Source organism: Chiloscyllium plagiosum, unplaced genomic scaffold (assembly GCF_037043375.1).
Source record: "Chiloscyllium plagiosum isolate Xiang-an unplaced genomic scaffold, Cpla_swu_hap1 HiC_scaffold_20, whole genome shotgun sequence".
Classification (NCBI taxonomy): domain Eukaryota; kingdom Metazoa; phylum Chordata; class Chondrichthyes; order Orectolobiformes; family Hemiscylliidae; genus Chiloscyllium; species Chiloscyllium plagiosum.
Window position 1 is genome coordinate 25,797,857 of NW_028270158.1, and position 22,830 is coordinate 25,820,686.

At 42.8% G+C, this 22,830-nt stretch overlaps 1 protein-coding gene across 2 annotated transcripts; it reads left to right on the forward strand.

Moving 5' to 3' along the window:
* The first annotated feature begins 51 nt into the window (after positions 1-51).
* LOC122560770 (ADP-ribose pyrophosphatase-like) lies at positions 52-21,190 on the forward strand. 2 transcript variants are annotated; one of them, XM_043711843.2, is made up of 8 exons: positions 52-642; positions 5,403-5,657; positions 6,077-6,184; positions 12,076-12,162; positions 18,043-18,151; positions 19,606-19,755; positions 19,944-20,028; positions 20,322-21,190. In XM_043711843.2, exons 1-8 carry the CDS (start codon positions 587-589, stop codon positions 20,465-20,467), a joined length of 996 nt encoding a protein of 331 aa, XP_043567778.2. In that variant the 5' UTR covers positions 52-586; the 3' UTR covers positions 20,468-21,190. The 2 variants fall into 2 exon arrangements, with proteins under 2 accessions (XP_043567778.2, XP_043567780.2); XM_043711845.2 differs by lacking the exon at positions 52-642 and adding an exon at positions 4,908-5,034.
* The last annotated feature ends 1,640 nt before the right edge of the window (positions 21,191-22,830 follow it).

Sequence of the window (22,830 nt, forward strand, 5' to 3'; positions counted from 1 at the left end):
GCAAGCGTCACAATCTGAGTGTGACCAGTGAGTGACTAATGAGTAGTCAGTATGGGACTAAGAGTGAGTGTGATCAATGATTGAGTGTGACCAGAGAGAGTGTGTGTGTGTCAGTGAGTGTGATCAATGAGTGAGTGTGACCAGAGAGAGTGTGTGTCAGTGAGTGTGATCAATGAGTGAGTGTGACCAGAGAGTGTGATCAATGAGTGTGTGTGACTAGAGAGTGTGTGTCATCAATGGGTGAGTGTGACCAGAGAATGTGTGTGTCAGTGAGTGTGATCAATGAGTGTGTGTGACTAGAGAGTGTGTGTGTGTCAGTGAGTGAATAAGTGTGTCAGTGAGCTCTGGGCTCGAGTGAAGTGATTAGCCAATGATTGAGTAGTAGGCTGTATGTTTTGGTTGGAGGTGGGTGCTTATCAGTTGATGTGAGCAGGGCTAAGTGTTATCATTAAGTATTGGGCTGTCACTGTGAGCAGGTTGAGAATAAATGTTGTGAAAATAAAAGCTGAAAGCTGTTGGTATGATGGGACTGAAATTATATTAGGTGGTGCGGATGTGAGCAGAAACAATGTGTATCTAAGTAATAATGAGTGTGTGCATAGTATGCACTGCCCTCCTATGCTGGATTTGGATCAGACACAGGTACAGTGACTTTGACATGCCATATCTGAGCTCCACTCTCAGTTTTGAAGTTCAGTTTCTGTCTCTGATCAGTGTCTCAGACTTTGAAGTTAAAAATCACATAACACCAGGTCAAACAGGTTTATTTGGAAGCACTAGCTTTCAGAGCGATGCTCCTTTATCAGGTGGTTGTGGAGAACACAGTTGTAAGACACAGAATTTATAGCAAAAGTTTACAGTGTGATGTAACTGCAATTATACTTTGAAAAATACCTTGATTGTTTGTTTAGTCTCTCATCTGTTAGAATGACCATGATAGTTTCACTTCTTTCATATGTAAATCACAAAACATTTTTTAAAGGTTACATTCTCAGGTTAACTGTAACATATGAAAGAAGTGAAACTATCATGGTCATTCTAACAGATGAGAGACTTAACAAACAATCAAGGTATTTTTCAAAGTATAATTACAGTTGCATCACACTGTAAACTTTTGCTAGCACTGCTGCCTCACAGCACCAGGGTCCCAGGTTTGATTCTAGCCTCGGACAACTGTCTGTGTGGAGTTTGCACGTTCTCCCCCTGTCTCCATGGGTTTCCTCCCACAGTCCAAAGATGTACAGGTCAGGTAAATTGGCCAAGCTAAATTGCCCATAGTGCTAGGTGCATTAGTCAAAGGGAAATGGGTCTGGGTGGGTTACTCTTCGGAGGGTCAGTGTGGACTGGTTGGGCCGAAGGGCCTGTTTCCACACTGTAGGGAATCTAATCACTTGGTGTAGGAGCAGCACTCTGAAAGCTAGTGCTTCCAATTAAACCTGTTGGATTATAACCTGGTGTTGTGTGATTTTTAGCTTTGTACACCCCAGTCCAACACTCCAAATCAGATTTTGAAGTTACTGCTGTCTCTTGATAGGTGAAGCTTGTGGGGTAACAGAGTATTCCATGATAGGCCAAATGGCCTCCATCTGCACTGTATATTTTCTCATTAGTACTTGGCATGGCAATGATGCAGGCAGGAGGCTGGAAGAACACACCAAGCCAGGTAGCATCAGGTGGTGGAGAAGTCGATGTTTTGGGTGTAACCCTTCTTCAGTACCTGAAGAAGGGTTTCACCCAAAACGTTGACTTTTCTACCTCTTGGTGCTGCCTGGCTTGGTGTGTTCTTCCAGCCTGCCTGTCTACTTTGGATTCCAGAATCTGCAGGGTTTTTTTGTCTCATCACAATGATGCAGTCAAATCTTTCAGTTTTGGTTTATTAACTGAGTAGTCAATTTGGTGAACTCAGTCCTACATATGCACTGGAAATGGGGAGGTTCCAGCTGTGATTACAAATAATACTAAGTTTGGATATTACAGCCAGGACCAATAGTGGAGATAATTTAATCTGTTCAATTCTGATGTCCATGAGGAAAAGAAAATTCAGTCAGGATTTTTTCTCTGCTCCCTGTTGAAAAATACACTTATGTGCAGAAACCAGCTGAAGCAGAAAAGTGCTCTTTATACTGTGCCTGTCACAACCTCAAGATGACCCAAAGCCCATTTAGATTCAATAAAAGTAATTTTAAACTTCAGTCACTGTTGTAATGCAGCAATTTATTCGAGTGACCCCCCCACAAGCAGTAATGTTATAGTGACCAGATATGGTAAAATCCCCATTCTCCCAAATTCTCTTGCAATTAACACCAGGAGTGTTCCCTCCCAGTTGGGGAACACTTCAGCGGTTCAAGACATTCGTCCTCAGGCCTTCGGGTGACCATCCTCCAAAGCGGACTTCAGGACAGGCAGCAGTGAAAAGTGGCGGAGCAGAGGCTGATAGCTAAGTTCCATACCCATAGGGAGGGCCTCAACCAGGATTTTGGGTTCATGTCACACTACAGGTGACCACCATTGCACTATACACACAGACACACACACACATGCACTCCTATATAAGCACATACACACGGACACACATATACACAGACACGCACACAGACACTCACACACACCCTTACAGACACACACACTGCCACACTCACACATGCATCCTCTCAGAGACTTAGGCCACTCTACACTCACGCACACACATATACACTCTCTCTCACAGACACTCACAACCGCCTACCCCAGACACATACACTCACACATGCACCCCCTCACAGACTTAAGACACTCTACACTCACTACACACACACATTCACTCTCTGTCACACTCACAACCCCCCAACCCAGACAGACACAAAGACCCACATGCACACATATACATATATGTTTGTGGGGTGAATTTGTACTTGCAGAGTTACATTGTACTTTGCTCAAAAACTGCATGAACTCCTATAAATCTCTGTTATCTCACTTTTTAAGATTAGAATCAATCTAAACATCATGGCACAGTCAGAGAACACAGGGGGCTAACACCTTCAACATATTGTCTAGCTAACACCAATTGTTACAGTTAACCTGAGAATGCAATTTTTTAAAAAAAGTTTTGTGATTTACACATGAAAGAAGTGAAACTATCATGGTATTCGAACAGATGAAAGACTCAACAGACAAGGTATTTTTCAATGTATATTTCAGTTACATCACACTGTAAACTTTTGCTATATGTTCTGTGCCTTACAATTGTGTTCTCCACAACCACCTGATGAAGGAGCGGCACTCCAAAAGCTAGTGCTTCCAATTAAACCTGTTGGACTATAACCTGGTGTTGTGTGATTTTTAGCAATTAAAGAAGGCAGCTCACCACCACCTGTTCAACGGCAACCAGGGACAGGCAGTAAGTGTTGGCCCAGCCAGTAATGCCCCTGCTCCACAGGTGAATAAAAATAAAATCGACAGGAATAGGTTTGCCTTCTCTGGGAACGGTCATTTAGTCACCTATCTTTCTCCTTTTGATCAAACCTCACTGACAGTATTTATGAGCTGTCCTGGCTAAAGCTGACCTATTCATGTAATCAGCACCTCCCCCCACATTCCTAATGCATGCCAGATACTGATCTGTGGTTGCTTAGGTTATAAGTCTGCTCGCTAAGCTGGTAGATTTGTTCTCAGATGTTTCATCACCATGGTAGGTAGCATCAACAGTGAGCCTCCAGTGAAGCGTTGGTGTTCTGTTCCGCTTGCTATTTATGTGTCTGGGTTTGTTGTGGGTGATATCACGTCTGGCTCATTTTTTGAGAGGTTGACAAATGGGTCCAAATCGATATTTCTTTTAGTGGAATTCCAGTTTAAATGCCAGGCCTCTAGGATTCATGTGTGTGTCTTTGTTTGGCCTGTCCTAGGATGGATGTATTGTCCCAGTCGAACTGGTGTCCCTCTTCATCTGTGTGTATGGATACTGGTAATAGTTGGTCATGTCTTTTGATGGCTAGTTGCTGTTCATGTACCCTGGTGGTTAATTTCCTGCCCGTCTGTCCAATATGATGTTTGTTGCAGTCCTTACAGGGTATTTTGTATATGATGTTGTTCTGCTGGATGTTAGTATGGGGTCTTTTAAATTCATCAGGAGCTGTTTCAGTGTGCTGGTAGGTTTGTGGGCTACCATGATGCATAGGGGCTGGAGCAGTCTGTTCGTCATCTCCAAGGTGCCTTTAATGTATGGCTGGGTGGCTAGAGTCTCTGGGTGTGTTGTCATCTTGTTTAGGCCTGTTGTGTACGAATCAGCGGACTGCACTTATTGGGTACCTTTGAGCTGTCTTCCTACATTTTCTCCATATAGTCCCATGGGATCTTTTACCTGAGGTGGCAGATGGGTCCTTTGGCGAATGTCTCATTGCCAAAGAGAGAGCCTCAAACAGTGCAGTACTCCTTCGGTACTCCCATGGCAAATGAACTATATTTTATCTGCTCATCTCTGGAGTGAAATAAGGCAACAAACTTCTTACTCCAAGGGAAGCATGATACCTACTGAGCTACAGTGCCTTTTGTGGTTGGAGTTTTTAACACACTGCCACTATTAGTGAGTTATTGAAAAGGCACTTGGCTATCATATTGCTGCAGACCAGACACTGACAGGAGAATTGGATCATTAACAAAGCTATAAACAATGCTGAACAGCCATAAACAAAAAAGCCTTTTTAAAATTGCTTGCATGCTTATAAGTGGCTGACTTTAGGGAGTGAGTCAGGGACATGAGCTTTTTATTCAGCAAGTTCCATCGTTTGACAGCAATCTCATAGCAACAGAAATATAAAAATAATTAATCTTGTTCCACCAGCATATGCGACTCCAGTCTGCAGTGACCAGCAGTCATTGATTTATTTATATCATTCCGCTCAGGGAGAACCTCAGTCGAAGGTTTCTGTTTCTAACCAACAGCAGCCAGTGTCTCCGACAGAGAGATTTCCAGCAGTCTCTCGATCCACCAAGATCAGGGCGGGTCAGAATACCATTTTCTCCAATTACCAAGTGACTTGAGAAGGATTTGAACAGGTACAGCGAAATGAGGGGTTTGAGGTTGATGGGGAGGGGTAGGTTTCTGAAACAGGCTTTGAACTGGATGCCATGTATAGGGTGCCATGTATACTAAACGATGTAGCAAATAAGTGTGTTTAGGTGATATAAGTTGCAATTAAGTGAATATCTCACAGCCAGGTCAATTCAAGAAAATCTGAAAAATTTGACTGCACAATATAAGCCAGAATTTAGTAAAGAATTTGCATTGATGTAATGTTTTTCATGACTTGATTTCAATGAATGAGAGAGTTGAGGTAGAAATGGTTTATTTAGTGAGAGACTGATGTTATTTGGGGTTGAGTTTCTCAAGAAATAAGTTCTTAATGATAGTGTTTCCACTTCAGTGTCTGCCTCACCCAATCCAGTTGGTACAAGCCTGCAACTTACCCAGTGTGCCACGCCTCACATCACAACATGGGAAACCGACCAATGATTCACGTCAAGGCACGAAGCTCCCCCTATCCAGGGTCTCAGGTCCAGCGCTTCACTGTTCCTGACAGCTATGTCAGCTGGAGCTTGGCATGGCCAGAATATGAGCCAGTGGATTACACAGCAGGCAGTGTCCAGGCTAGCCCTGAGTGGGCAGATCCTGACTTCAGGTAAGATGGGGAATGAGGGAGGAAGGGTGAGTTAGAAGAAAAAGAGAGAGAGTGAGAGCCCTCCATATCTAACTATGGGTCTCTTCACCCAGTGTACAAAGACGTTTGGCAGTTTGTCTCTGCCTATGTGCTCACCCAAAATCTGTCTGTCTCTCAGTGTCTGCCCTCTCCGACGAGCCCTCTCTGTCTGTTTCACCATCTGAGTGCCCCTTCTGTCTGTCGCCCACCCCATACCTGTCCTTACCTGTCATGTCTCTTTCCCCCATTCTGATTGCCCTCCCTATCTGTCCCCCTCCCATCCTGAGGATGTCTTCCACATTGTATGCAGGTTTGCTCTATCTGTCAGCTTTAATTTCCTTGCATATTTTTGAAACAAAAGAAGCTGCCTGCTTCCCCTGTAATATATGTTTGTGGTACAGGAAGACAGGACAATCAGAACATGGTCCAAAATTCAATGCTCTGGATGGTAAAATCGATCGGAGGAGTTATCTGGGGTGCTATGAACTAGATGAAGATAAGCTGCCTCAGTGAGTACTCATGCCATTCACTATCATGGTAAATCACCAAGTTTAGAATCGATGAGAGGATGTCTCAAGTTCCCAGATTTTAATTGCTCCACCATTGATTTCATGCCTTCTGTTGCCCGGGCCCTAAGTTCCAGAATGTCCTTCCTAAACTAAATTTTGCAAGGTGACATACTGTGAAATATTCTGGGATATTTTACTATGTTAAAGATGTTATTCACAATATATATTCATTTAGATGAGGGAATTAAATGTAATATCTCCAAATTTTGCAGGTGAAACAATGTTGGGTGGGAGGGTGGACTATGAGAAGGATGCTTCAGTTTGATTTGGACAAGGTGTGTGAATGGCAGGTGTAATATAATATGGATAAGTTGAGGTTATTCCATTTGCAGCAAACACAGGAACACATTATTATCTGAAAGACTATGAATTGGGAGAAGAGAATGAGTAATGAGACCTAATTGTCCTCATACACCAGTCAAAGTAAATATGCAGGTACAGGACAGGAAAGAAAGCACACTGTTGGTCTTCATAGCAAGTAGGTTTGAGTCCAGGAGTAGTGATGTCTTGCTGCAATTATGGAGGGCCTTGGTGAGGCCATACCTAGAATATTGTGAGCAGTTTCAATCTCCTTATCTGAAGAAGAATGTTCTTGCTCTCCAGCGGACTTACCAGACTGATTCCTGGGATAGCAGGACCGAAGTATGAGGAGATGTTGAATCAGTTAGGATTACATTTGTTGGAGTTCAAAACATTAAGAGGGGATGTTGTAGAAATCTATATAATTCGAACAGGCTTGGACAGGGTAAAAGCAGGAAGGATGTTGCTGATGACAGGAAGTCCAGATCAGAGGGTCACAGTCTCAGGGTACTGGAATATCCATAGAATGAGATGAGGAGAAATTTCTTCATCCAGAGCATGGTGAGCCTTTGGAAGTTGCTGACGCACAAAACAGTTGAGACCAAAACATTGTAAGAAGGTACTGGACATAGCATTTGGAGAAAATGTATCAAACGACATGGGGAAGAAGGCCATTGAAATGGATAATCAGCCATGATCATAATGAATTGCAAAGAATACTGAAAGGGCTGAATAGTTTACTCCTGTTCCCATTTTCCATGTTTCTATAAATGCAAGTTATTGTTGCTGTCTTTAAAGAAGATTGTGATAGCTACCGTAATAATCAAGTGACTGACTCGGCCCCATGTAACTCAGTCCAGTAAGGCACTACAGAGGACACACTTTGCTGTTCTTCAAAATAGTACCATAGGATCATTTACATCCATCTGAGAGGGCAGATGGAACCTTGGTTTAACATCTCATAGAGTCATTGAGTTATACAGCATGGAAACAGATCCTTTGGTCCAACTTGTCCATGCTGATCAGATATCCTAAACTAATCTAGTCGCATTTGCCAGCATTTGACCCATATCTCTCTAAACCCTTCCTATTCATGTACCCATCCAGATGCTTTTTAAATGTTGTAATTGTACCCGCCTCTACTACCACCTCTGGAAGCTCATCCCATACATCACCACCCTGTGCATGAAAAAGTTGCCCCTTAATTCCCTTTTAAACCTTTCCTCTTTCATCTTAAACTTATGCCCTCCAGGTTTGCACTCTCCTACCCAGGGTGAAATACCTCAGATATTCACCCTGTACATGCCCCTCATGATTTTATCATCCTCCGCTCCTGAGAAAAAATGCTCGGCCTATCCAACCTCTCCCCATAGCTCAAACCCTCCAATTCCGGCAACATCCTTGTAAGTCTTTTCTGAACCCTTTCAAGTTTAACATCTTTCCTATAGCAGGGAGACCAGAATTGAACGCAGTATTCTAAAAGTGGTCTCACCAATGTCCTGTAATGCTGCAACATGACCTCCCAACTTCTATACTCAATGCACTGACCAACAAAGGAAAACATACTAAACACCTTCTTCACTATCCCTGTTGATCTGTGACTCCACTTTCTAGGAACTATGCACTACATTCCTAGGTCCCTTTGTTCAGTAAAACTCCCCTGGGTCCTACCATTATGTGTATAAAACCTGTCCTGATTTGCATTACCAAAATGCAACACCTCATATTCATTTAAACTGAATTCCATCTGCCACTCCTCAGCCCATTGGCCCATCTGATCAAGGTCCCTTTGTACTCTGAGATGATGTTCTTCATTGTCCACTACACCACCAAGTTTGGTGTCAGCTGCAAACTTTCTAACCATACCTCCTACATCCACTTCCAAATCATTTATATAAACGATGTGGAGATGCTGGTGTTACACTGGGGTGGACAAAGTCAGAAGTCACAAGATATAGTTTATTTGAAATCACAACCTTTGGAGTGCTGCTCCTTCATCAAGTGAGGTGTAATTTATCTAAATAACAAAATGCAGTAGACCCAGCACCGATCCTTGTGGCACACCTCTGTTCACAGCCCGTCAGTCTGAAAAGCACCCCTCCATCGCCACCCTCTGTCTCTTACCTTCGAGTCAGTTCTGAATGGTGAGCTCCCACTGAATTCTTTGTGATCTAACCAGTCCATTGTGCAGAATCTTGTCAAGCGCCTTGCTGAAGTCCATTTCAGCAACATCTACTGCTCTTTCTTCATCAATCTAATCTGAAAACAGCACTCCCATGTAAGTATACCCAGATAATGTGCTAAGCAGGGTCTTGAACAACCCTTGGCCACTGAGCTACAGCTACCAGAGAGGATAAGTCATAAAAGGAAATGTGCATGTGGCTAATTGGTACCCACTTCAAAAATGATGCAGGCATCAAAAGCAGCTCTAAGCTCTTCAAACTATATTCAAAAGGGAGGCTCCATTGAACTAGAAGATGGAATTAATAGTTTGTAATGGACTTAAATCAGGAAGCCAAGTCAGCAGAGAAATGGAAAATCAAATTTGAAGCTGATGATGTGAAATTTGCTCATTGGGAGAAAAACTTATAAATCTGAAATGGGTGCTGTTGAATTAACAAAGGGAGATTAGGGTGAGGCACTTGATTGTAATTGTAAGCTCATCAGTGTTAATGTCTCAACGCGTAGCAGCAGCACAAGTTACAAAGTGAATCAGCTTTTGGATTCAAATAGCCACCAGCGCTGAAGAATAGAGTTCAGAGTTATGCTAAAACAGTGATCAAATCTCATACAGTGGCCAGTGTTGGCTCAAAAATGACAATGGATGATAGTCATGAGTACAGCAACTTTAAACATAATCCCACATTTAAATGAAATGAATCAGAAAAATGCAATCTGTAGAGAATATCAAAAAGGGATCTTGTTGAAGGTTAGAAAATATTAAATCTAATGTTTGATTGTTACTTCAAAGCTATAGGTATGTGAGGAATAAAAGGATGATAAGGGTAGGAATAGGGCCAGTCAAAGACAGAAGTGGCAAGTTGTGTGTGGACTCTAGAGATCGGAGAGGTGTTAAACAAATATTTCTCATCTGTTTTCACTTAAGGAAGGGAGAGTATTGTAGAGGAGAAGACTGAGATACAGGCTAATAGACTAGAAAGGATTGAGGTTAGTAAGGAGGAGGTGTTATCAATTCTAAAATGTTTGAAAGTAGATAAGTCCCCTGGGCAGGATGGGATTTATCTGAGGATTCTCCAAGAAGCTCGGGAAGAGATGGCAGAGTCTTTGGCCTTGATCTTTGAGTCGTCATTGTCTACAGTTTAGTACCAGAGGACTGGAGGTTTGCAAAAGTTGTGCCCTTGTTCAAGAAGGGCAGAGAGATGACCCAGGTAATTATAAACCACTAAGCCTTACGTCTGTTGTAGGAAAAGTTTTGGAAAGGATTATAAGAGATAGGATTTATAATCATCTAGCAAGCAACAATTTGATTGGAGATGGTCAACGTGGTTTTGTCAAAAGCAGGTCGTGTCTCACAAACCTCATTGAATTTTTGAAAAGGTGACCTAGCATGTGGATGAGGGATGGGCAGTTGACGTGGTGTACATGGACTTCAGTAAAGCCTTTGATAACGTTCCACATGGTAGGCTATTGGAGAAAATGTGGAGGCGTGAGATAGAGGGTGATTTAGCAGTTTGGATTAGAAACTGGCTTTCTGTAAGAAGGCAACGAGTGGTTGATGGAAAATATTCAGTCTGGAGTCCGGTTACTAGTGGTGTACCACAAGAATCTGTTTTGGGACCACTGCTGTTTGTCATTTGTAAAAATGACTTGGACGCAGGCATAGGTGGATGGGTTAGTAGGTTTGCAGATGACACTAAAGTCGGTGGAGTGGTGGACAGTGTGGAAGAATATTGCAAGTTGCAGGGGGACTTAGATAAACTGAGAATTGGGCTGAGAGGTAGCAAATGGAATTCAATGCAGATAAATGTTAGGTGATTCACTTTGGGAAGAATAACAGGAAGGCTGAATACTGGATCAGTGGAAGGATTCTTGGTAATGTGGATGTGCAGAGGGATTTTAGTGTCCTTGTACAAAGATCCCTGAAAGATGCCACCCGGGTTAACAGTGCTGATAAGAAGGCAACCAGTATGTTAGGTTTTATTGGTAGAGGGATTGAGTACAGGAGCTGAGATGTCATAGAGATGTATAGCCCGGAAACAGATCTTTCGATCCAACCCGACCATGCCGATCAGATGTCCCAATCCAATCTAGTCCCACCTGCCAGCACCCAGCCCAAATCCCTCCGACCCTATTTGTACCCATCCTGATGCCTTTTAAATTTGCAATTGTACTAGACTCCACCACTTCCTCTGGCAGCTCATTCCATACATGTGCCACCCTCTGCATGGAAAAAGGTGCCCCTTAAGTCGCTCTTATATCTTTTCCCTCTCACCCCTAAACCTATGCCCTCTAGTTCTGGACTCCACCACCCCAGGGAAAAGACTTTGCCTATTTATCCTATCCATGCCCCTCATGATTTTATAAAGCTCTATAAGGTCATCCCTCAGCCTCCAATGCTCCAGGGAAAACAGCCCTAGCCTATTCAACCTCTCCCTATAGGTCAAATCCTCCAACACTGGCAACATCCTTGTAAATCTTTTCTGAACCCTTTCAGGTTTGACAAGATCTTTCCGATAGGAAGGAGACCAGAATTGCACGCAATATTCCAAACCATGCTGCAGGTGTACAAAACACTAGTGCGGCCTCACTTGGAATATTGTGTACAGTTCTGGTTGCCCCATTGCAGGAAGGATGTGTAAGCATTGGAAAAGGGGCAGGGGAGATTTACCAGGATGTTGCCTAGTCTGGAGCGAAGGTCTTATGAAGAAAGGCTGAGGGACTTGGGTCTGTTCTCATTGGAGAGAAGAAGGCTAAGAGGTGATTTAATAGAGACGTACAAGATGATCAGAGGATTAGATAGGGTGGACAGTGAGTCTTTTTCCTAGGATGATGACATCGGCTTGAACGTGGGGGCATAGCTGCAAATTCAGGGGTGATAGATTGAAGACAGATGTCCGAGGCAGGTTCTTTACTCAGAGTGATAAGGGCATGGAATTCCCTGCCAGGCAATACAGTTAACGCAGCCACATTTAAACAGTGCTTGGAAAAGCATATGGATGACGATGGGATAGTGTAGGGGGATGAGCTTAGATTAGTTCACAGGTAGGCGCAACATCAAGGGCTGAAGGGCCTGTTCTGCGCTGTATTGTTCTATGTTCTATGCCAGATGATTTGAGCCAGAGGACATCATTTAAAAGGCGTGAAAAGTACTTTTATAACAGATATTTCATACAAAGAATCATTTTTTAAATATCAGATACATTCAGAATAGAAACAGAAAATGCTGAAAATACTAAGCAGGTCATGCTATATTATTGGAAAGAAAACAATTAACTTTTCAAGTCTGTGACCTCTCATCAGACTACGAATATTACCACTTTGATAACTCATGCTTATGACATTATCCGTAGGAATCCAATGGGAAGAACGGGAATCACTTCTCGAGGATTGTTGGGAAAATGGGGACCAAACCATGCTGCTGATCCCATTGTCACACGGTATGTAATAAGCAAACTGAGATGGTCAGCCTATCAACAGTGCTGGACCATTGCCTTTAGATTAATCTAAGCCTGGTTGAACCATACAGTGGGTTTTTGTAGTGTGGAGAAATAGTTTGTATTTAGATAATCACAGTTCAGGAGGTTCCAAAGTGTTTTACAGCCATTTACATACATATGATATAAAGTCGTGGTTGCTGCATTTTCTACATTAAGACACATTTACAAAGTCATACAAAGAGAAATGACCAGATAACCCTCTTACTTTACTGATGTTGGTTGTGAACTCTCCTACACTTCTCCAAAATAGCGCCATGGAAACTTCTATATCCACCTAAGACAGCAGATGGGAGTTTGGTTTAATTTTTCATCCAAAAGATGACACCTCAGTACATGCGGCTTTTCCCCAGCAGTCAATACCCTGTGCTCAAGATCCATGGTCTTCTGACTCATGGAGTGAGAGGTTTGGATTGTAGTTCCGCTGCATAAACTCTGCCTTGACCATTAGGAAAAGGAGATCTTCAATCCTGTTGTAGACTTGAACCTAGATCGTCAGTGATGAGAGGGTGGTGCCTGACCTACATAGCTACTTAGGCATCCTCGCTCACTCAGTCTGCTCCCTTCTGTAGGAAACCATCATTTTACTTTCAATGATTTTAAAATATATTAATTTGTAATTGGGCACAGAGAGTAACCTTGAATAGACTGTTCAAGCTTCCAATGCTTCTGATATAGCTTATCACATTTCAAGTTCAGAAACCTTTATTTAATGTGTAAATTTTGGTCATTTTCACACGTGAAACACTAGCTTTACTGCCACCCTGTTCAGAATTATTTGCAGATTTCATATAAACTCGGACTTCACTAAAAAAGCCATTCAGCTTATCGTGCCGATGCCAATTGTTTGGTAAAGCTGCAGTTTTGTCCCACTTTTGCCCCGTGGCTCTGAAAATGCTTTCCCTTCACTTCTAATCCTCTCAAATCAATTCAGTGAATTTCTCATCTCCTCTCTTATCTATTAAATTAAATCTGCGTGTTTTTTTAAAAATTAATTCAATGCATGTGAGAATTGCTGAAAAATTCAGCATTTATTACCCATCTCTGATTGCCCTTAAAGTGGTGGTGAGTGACCTTTTCGAACTGCTACAGGCCGTGTAGTATAGGCACACACACAGTGCTGTAAAGGAGAGAGTTCCAATGACCACATACGGAAATGAATGGCGATATATTGCCAAGTCAGGAGGGTGTGTGACTTGAAGGGGTACTTGCAGATGCTGGTGTTCTCTTGACTCTCCTATCCTTTGTCCCTTTGAGGTTATGGGTTTCTACATTCATCGAAGGGCAGTTGGTGAGTCACACTTGACGTCGTGCTACTAGCATGTGGTATATACTGCCATTGCATTAATGGTGGACAGCACTTTGATCAAGTGGCTTCTATGACCTGGCTCATGCCAAACATCTTGAGTATTTTTATGATCCCAATTATGAGCATAATTGATCTTTGTTATGATCCAATTCTTCTACACCTCCATCCGCCATGACCAAGGCCTCCAAGCCCTCAGTTTCTTCCTCTCCTGACGTCCCCAACAGTACCCTACCACCGACACTATCATTCGTTTGACCGAACTGGTCCTCACCCTTAACAATTTCTCCTTCGAATCGTCCCACTTCCTCCAGACCAAAGGGGTAGCCATGGGCACCCGTATGGACCCCAGCTATGCCTGTCTCTTTGTTGGTTCCATCTTCCGTAATTACACCGGCACCACTCCCCACGTCTTCCTCCGCTACATTGATGACTGCATTGGCACCACCTCGTGCTCCCGCGCGGAGTTTAAGCAATTCATCAACTTCACCAACACATTCCACCCTGACCTTAAATTTACCTGGACCATCTCTGACACCTCCCTCCCCTTCCTGGAGCTCTCCATCTCAAGTAATGATGACCGACTTGACACTGACATTATTACAAACCCACCGACTCCCACAGCTACCTGGATTACACCTCTTCCCACCCTACCTGCTGCGAAAATGCCATCCCATATTCCCAATTCCTCCACCTCCGCCGTATCTGCTCCCAGGAGGACCAGTTCCACCACAGAACACACCAGATGGCCTCCTTCTTTAGAGACTGCAGTTTCCCTTCCCATGTGGTTAAAGATGCCGTCCAACGCAACTCGTCCACATCCTGCACCTCCGCCCTCAGACCCCACCCCTCCAACCGTAACAAGGACAGAACCTCCCTGGTGCTCACCTTCCACCCTACCAACCTTCGCATAAACCAAATCATCCGCCGACATTTCCGCCACCTCCAAATAGACCCCACCTCCAGGGATATATTTCCCTCCCCACCCCTTTCCGGCTTCTGCAAAGACCGTTCCCTCCGTGACTACCTGGTCAGGTCCACACCCCCCAACAACCCACCCTCCCATCCTGGCACCTTCCCATGCTACCGCAGGAATTGCAAAACCTGCGCCCACACCAGTTTCCTAATTTCCTCTTACCCCATCTCACCCCAGTTCCAAACTTCCAGTTCAGCACTGTCCTTCCTGCCTATCTTCTTTTCCACCTATCCACTCCACCCTCGCCCCGCCCCGACCTATCACCTTCATCCCCACCCCCACTCACCTATTGTACTCTATGCTACTTTCTCCCCACCCCACCCTCCTTTCACTTATCTCTCCACCCTTCAGGCACTCTGCCTGTATTCCTGATGAAGGGCTTTTGCCCGAAACGTCGACTTTCCTGCTCCTAGGATGCTGCCTGAACTGCTGTGCTTTTCTAGGACCACTCTAATCCTGAATCTGGTTTCCAGCATCTGCAATCATTGTTTTTACCTTTGTTACGATCTGGCTTGATGGACCATAATCTCTTAAATAGAACATATGAAAGTATCAGGCTAGGTAAATAAGTGACAGGATTCCAGGATTTAATTGAAGTGGCAAAAAAAAATCTTCAGTATACAAACCTGAACAAATGTAAGTAATAATGTTAAACATAATAATGACTCAATAAGCATATTGTACCAGTAAACTGGCAATTCCAAACAACCTAGTGTTGTATGCGATTCCAACATTCAGAATTAAAATAATGTAAATATGAATTAACGGCTTAACTGTCTTTGAGTACCACACTGACTGCAGTTCAAAAAGCCATTGCAGTCAAGAGAGATTTGACTCAGATGTTAGCGACACTGTCACTCACCAAATCTCATTAAAACTCTGCCTCCTTCAAGGGATTCCAATTATTTACTCTTGAAGCTGTTGTCTTGGAACACCTTCAAAATCTCTCTGCCTTGACGACAGACTGTTCCAAAGCCTCTAATTACCACAAAGGATCTGGTTGTGGTTGCTGGCGATCAGTCAGAAGGACATTACTGCAGGATTTCCTAATGTTGGTGTCCTAGGCCTGACCATTTCAGTTGTATCAATTTTCTCCCTCGTAAGGTCAGAAGTGGGAATGTTTGTTAATGATTGTATTATGTTCAACAACATTCACAATTCCTCAGATACCGAAATAATCTGTCCATATAGCAAAACTTAAACAACACCCAGGCTTGGTCTGACAAGAAGCATGTAACGTTTGTGTCATACAAATGCCAAGCAGTTGTCATCTTCAACAATGTAGAATGCAATCATTACCCCTTGACATTTTCATCATTGAATCCACTAGTATCTACATCGTGGGGTTATCGTTGACCAGTAACTGAATTGGACCTGTTGTACAAATACATTGACTACAAGAGCAGTTCAGAGGCTAGGAATCCAAGTAACTCACCTCCTGATCCCCATCCGTCTACCATCCAGAAGGCATAGCCAGAAACTTAATAGTATACTGTCCATTGGCCTCAATGAGTTTGATTGGCATCTTGTCTAACACCTTCAACATTCATTCACTCCATCACCACTACTTAGTGGGAGACTACAAGATGTGGCTGTAATATTTTACCAAGGTTTCCTAGACAGAAGCTTCCAAATTTGCAACCTCTACTACCTAGAAGGTCAAAAGCAGCAGATGCATGAGAACAACAGCACTTATATGTTCTACTCCAACCCACATACCATCCTGACTCCGTACTATATCGTTGTGGCTGGGTCAGTATCCTGGAACTCTCTCTAACAACACAGTGGTTTACCTACACAACAGGGACTGCTGCTGTTCAAGAGGGCAGCTAATCACCACCTTCTCCAGGACGGTCAGATGGGTAATAAATGCTGGCCTACCCACCAAAGCTCACATCCCATGAACAAACATTTCTTTAAAAGGTATCATCATAATTTCAGCTTTTATCAAACAGCTGGCTTCACAGAGCTGCTGGGTTTCACTAAGCTCTGTTTGTGGTCATTCTTCACCCACTCAGCTACATTGAACTATCAGTAATTCACAACACTTTTCTAATCTAACCTGGTGCTGTGCCATGGAGCCATCACTCTCTGATATTTTTCCTGAGCCCTAACTGCCTGGAGTCTCCTAACAGCAGCCCCTTTGCCGCCTGGACCCACTTCTCCCATGTCAGCCGTCTCCCAGCAGTAATACATCTAGGTAAATTTCAACCAAAGAGCTTTTTAAACTCCACCAGTCTCCAAGCTGTGCTTAACTTGACCTTTAGAATTTACTGGATATTATTAAGCTCATTTTGCTCTAACTCTATGTGGACTGCCATTAGTGCAAGCTTTCACCACATTAGTGAGCCCACCTGATGTTTTAATAGCTCCAGCTTTAAAACTTTGATTTTACTAAACAAACATGGGTAACCTACTGAGCTTGACATTTCTTTCAGGTGTTCTGGGCAATCACTAAAGCCCAGCATTTTAACAACCTTACCTTCATACTTGTTAACCTCTTACAGCAACATAACCCGAAGCTCTTAATGCTGTGGGCTTCAAGGTGCTTCATTTTCATTTATTCATTCTCTCCTACTAACTTTAGTTCATAAAATGAAAGAAAAATATACTAAAACAGATGAACCGTCAACTGGATGTTTGCCACAGTATTGTGGAAGCTATGCTCATCCAAGAAAGTGTTGATTATTTCATTACACCTTACTGTGCCTTGTAGATATTGGGCAATCTTCAGGGATTTTAGCAGGCATGTTATTTGCTGTGCAATTTCCCAGCCTTGAATCTGTTCTGTAACCACAGTATTTATGTAGCTGGTCCAGTAATAGTAAACTCCAGGTTGTAGATAGTGGGGGATTCAAGTGATACAGTGCTATTGAACTTCAAGGAGTCCAGTAAATGAGAGACCCAGGCTAATGGTGTAGCGATATGGTTTCAAAACTGACCACAACTGCTGGTGGAATTTAAATTAAACAATTAATAAAAGTGGATTAAGAAACCAGTAACACTAATTATGAGCATGAAACTACCAGACTGTGATAAAATCACATGGTTCAGTATATCTTTTGAGAAAGGAAATCTGCCTTTCTTACCCTGTCTGGCCAACATTTGACTTCTAACTCTTAACTGCCCTGTGAAATGGCTTGGCAAGCCACTCAGTTGTACACACTAGTTCCTGATGAAGGGCTTTTATCCGAAACATCGATTTTCCTGCTCCTCGGATGCTGCCTGACTTGCTGCGCTTTTCCAGCACCATTCTAATCTTGACTCTAATCTCCATCATCTATAGTACCCACTTCCACCTGTACATACTAGTTATCGACCTTCCTGTCACCGAAAATTGTTCCTCCTTATTTACCGCATCAAAATCCCTTGCAATTTCAAAAGGACTGCAAGAAAATGTTTGTCATTTTGTAGTTCACCTCACTGTCACCTCTGCCCTCCGAGCTCTCACACTGTGACAGATTTCTTTATTAATGGTCATTGTGACTTTTAAGGCCTCATTTTGTTGCTGTCTGATGGATGTTTTCCTTCTCTCTTGCAGATGGAAGAGAGAGGCAGGAGAGAAGGTGATTCATGAGCAATCCGGCAAACCTATCCTGCAGTTTGTTGCAATAAAACGAAAGGATTGTGGAGAATGGGCAATTCCTGGGGTGAGTGCAGATGAGCACTTACATTAGATCGTTATGTATTCGCTCTGTTCAATCCCTCCTGCTCTAACCAGTTACCCTCATAACCCTAAGGCCCAAGTTGTTTTGTTCCCCAATGGTTTTTATTTCTTCTTAGGATCTTAGCATCACTAGTTGGGCCAGTGTTTATTCCCCTCAAGAAGGTGGTAATGGACTGCCTTTAAATGGTACAGTTAATATGGTTCAGGTATAAGCACACGCAAGTTATTGGAGAGTGAGCATCAGAATCCAGTTCCAGCAACTGAGAAAGAATGATGATGCCGTTCCATGTCAGGAATGGTGAGGAGCTTGGGATAAACCTTGCAGATGGTGGTACGCCTTATAGAGGTCATGGGTTTGGAAGATGCAGTCGAAAGAGCCTTGGTGATTTATTGTAATGCATCTCATAGGCGGTGCATACTACTTCCATTGTATGTCAATGGTGAAGGGAGCAAATGTTGAACACATGAACTGTGTGCTAATCAAGTTGGGCGGCAAGGTGGCTAGCACTGCTGCCTCACAGCACCAGGGATCCAGGTACAATTCCAGCATCAGGCGACTGTTTGTGTGGAGATTGCACACTCTCCCTGTGTCTGCATGGATTTCCACCAGGTGTTCTGGTTTCCTCCCACAGTCCAAAGGTGTGCAGATGAGGTGAATTAGCCAAGGGAACTGCACAATTACAGGGAAAGGATAGGAGGTGGGTCTGGGTGGGATGCTCTGAGCATTGATGTGGACTCAATGGGCTGAATGTTGCATTGTCTCTTGCTAAAGTGGTCATTCGCATGAATGTTATTTGCCAGTTATCAGCCTAAACCTGAATTTTGTCCAGGTCTTGCTGTATTTGGACATAGGCTGCTCCAGTATCTGAGGAGTGGAGAGTGGTGCTGACCATTGTGCAATCACTAGCAAACATCCCCACCTCTGACCCTATGATGGAGTAAAAGTCTTGATGAAGCAGCTGAAACTGGTTGGACTTAGGACACTACCCTGAGGAACACCGACACTGATTTTCAACAATCACAACTGTTTTCTATTGTACTCGGGATGACCAGCAGAAAGTTTTCTCCCTGAATCACTTTGACTTTAGTTTTGTTCAGGCTCCTTAATGCCACACTGCCTTGATGTCAACAGCCTTTATTCATTTCTGGAGTTCAGCTCTTTTGCCCATGTCTTGACCAAGGGCTGAGTGATCCTGGTGGATGACTGGATGTTCAGCAAGGTACAGATACTGTCCAGGATAACTCTCCTGCTCTTCAAAAGTGTGTCATGGGATATTTTTGCCACCACTTGAACAGGCAGACGAGGTCTCAGTTTAATGCCACAACCAAACGCCTGCATCTTCAATAAGGTAGTGCTCCCTCAAGTCTGCACAGGCAAAAAGGTTGATGTTCTAACCTCTGTTTTTACTTTTTAATAGTCTCTCCCTCTCTTGGTAGGGCATGGTAGATGATGGGGAGCTTGTGTCAGTGACCCTGAAACGTGAGTTTGGGGAAGAAGCTCTTGATTCTCTGGCTGCCTCCACGTCTGAGAAGAATCGCTTGAGGAGACTGTTCCAAAGTATTTTCAGTAAAGAGAATTCCAAGGAAGTGAGTAAGCAGAGAAAATCTTATGTGTCTTTTCCAGGTCTCACTCTGGAACTGGAGTTGGGATGGGACTCCTGTTAATGCTAGGAAAGAGGTGGACCAGTTCCATGTGAATCATTGTCAAGAACTTGGACTAACCTAATTCAGTGCAGCCCGTTCACTGTATTTGTTTTCCTAATTTTCCCATCCAGGTGTATGCAGGATACGTGGATGATCCTCGAAACACTGACAATGCTTGGGTGGAAACGGTGGCAATAAATTTTCATGATGAGACAGGTACATGAGAAAAAGAGAAGTTGGAGATATGGAGAGGGAAGAGAAGATCGAGGAGGAGGAAGATAAGTTGGGGAGTTGGATGTTGAAGAGCAGGAAAGGGAGGAGCGATGGGATGAGGAAGAGGACCAGATTTCTCTCCCACATTTCCAATATTCCAAGAGTGATTACATTTCAAAATACATCATTGACTGTATTGAATTGATGAACGGCACAATAACTATACAAGTTCTTCTTCATTTATGAGAAGGATTGCATTAATATGTCTGTCAGTAATATTCTTTCTCTCTTTCCAGGAGACAGTGTGGGACAGTTGGATTTGCATTCAGGTGATGATGCTGGCTCTGTCCAGTGGGCTGATATTGACCAAAATCTCCAACTCTATGCCACACACAGCCACTTCCTGAAGAGCGTCACTGAGCTGAGGGATGCCCACTGGTAGTGAAGAACAGTGATCAAGATGGTCCAAGAGACATTAACTCAATGCGAAGTGTACAAAGAATGAATAAAATGGAGGGGGTAGGCACAGGGTGGTAGCAGCTTGTGCTTAGTAGTGTGTGGTCAGCACACAATGTTATCCACATTTAGAGATTTTTGGCCACAGAGCACAGGTTTTGTTTCAAAATCTCACAGGCTCAATTTCCTATCTGTTGAGATCAGGAGCACTCAGTGCTAGTACAATGATGGCCTAGACCGTCCATTAGCACTTGCTGCATCAGCCTCATTGAGAGTTACACATATTGGATGTTGCTAATCCCTAACTGAATACCTCCTTAAGGTTCCTGTCAAACTTTTTTCAAGTAATTTGCACATTCTGGGTCAGATTCTGTGTTACTAGATTGGAATATCATTTGTAAAGAATAACCTTACAATGTCGTCCACTCTATTCCTTCGTCCCTTGCATTCTGCCCCTCTTTCCTCTGTCACTTGTCCCCATCCTCCGCCACTCCCCCAATCATCCTTGTCCTTTCACCCTCCTTTCTCTGATTAGCTCCCTTTTATTATTCATTGCTAATCATGTTTTGACGAAAATGCAAAAAAGTTCTTAAACAATTCATTTCATTGTCAAAGAATAAACATCATCAATTTCTGACTCATTATTAAAAGTAAATGTTGAACTGTGAGTGAAAAAAAACATCTATTAAAATATCCTCTGTGTACTCAGGCTGCAGTGATTTGATTCCATATACTGCCTAAGTTTAAGTTGAGAGAAATTTAACTTTGTTTTCCTAAAATGCTAATCCTTGGGCTCATCTCTGAAACAGAACCTGCGAAAGAGGGGGAAATTATACATATTGGTTGTCATTTGTAGCCCACTGGGCAACACTGTCACTGTCAAATCAGCATCTCAAGGCTTTGAGTATCATTCCATGAATTTGGCACAAAAGCTAGTGCTGATAGAGTCCTGCTGTCAGTGCTATTTTTCACATTAAACAGAGGCCCTGTCTGTCCCCAGGTATACGTGAAATATCCTCGAGCCTAGTATCCTGGCCAGTTTTTTGTAATGCTCTGGTCATTATTGTATTTAATAGATTATGCTATATGCATAATTTTGGCTATATTTCCAACAATCCAAGAGTGAGTAAATGTCACAAAGTATTTCATTGGATAAAATACATTTTTGAGTTTGTGAAAATGCTTGATAAGTGCAAGTTCTTGCTTATTTTCTATGACTCATAATTCAAGTAGTGGACAGGTGAGAAGGATATTCCGTTAAAAATATCCTGCAGGTTCCTTTTAGAATATGAGTGTGTACCATCAGGAGTGATTACCTGCTGCTCAACTGCAAAACCATTCTATAGCTGGCAGCATTAGTATTTGGCCTCTTATTCAACAGAGAAATGTGGAAAAAGAGCAGACCACTGTGTAGGATACAAGTAAACACTGAGAAAACTGAGACAAAAGGAAATTGTTTGATATCGCCATCCAGTTCCACCACACACTTATAGTGAGCTGAACCTAAGCACCAATACTATGAGAACACCAATAGACTACATCTATCAATATTCATTCATCCTTTGAGTTAACGTGCTGTAACAACCTCCCTAACACACATTCACCACATGGACTACCTTCATTCAAGAATAACTGGCAATGCTTCCTTAGGACACTAGACATGGACACTGGTCACCAGCTTTGGTAGTGACATATATTTCCTGAGGACAAATCAAAAATTGGATATTAAAACTTGTATTAGAAACAGGAAGGGAAGAATGAGTGAGATGAGGATTCCACTATTTTCAGGTCCTACTAAATGTCAAATTCAACCAGGTGTTTGGGGGTGAGCTCTGATTTTAAAACTGTGCTCGGAGGCAGACTGGGTAATAAAATTAACTTTACACCACATACATGCCCAAAATCACCTCCAATCTGATCTACCAAAATCCTGCACAGTTTCAAACTTCAGTCTGGATTTAAAGAAGTCCACACACTGACAAAACACCAAAATTGACGATTCATGATGGATTCTTCAGTCTGTTATAGAATCATACAGCACAGAAGAGGCTATCCAGTCTATAAAGACTGTTCTTGCTCTTAACACAAAAATTAAGCCACTCGGCCCCTCAATCCTGCTGTAGCATTTGACTGATTGGGTTGTGGCCCCATATTCTTGTCTATCCACTATCAACTTTGACTCTCTTTGCAAGCATGAAATCTATCAAATTTAGCTTTTAGAATATTCAGTTACCCTATCTCCACTGCTCTCTTAGGGAGAAAATTCCACAAACTAACAATGCTTAAAGAAAAACAAATCTTTGTATTGAATAGGTGACCTTTGTGTTCCATAGTTCCAGAACCCTCACA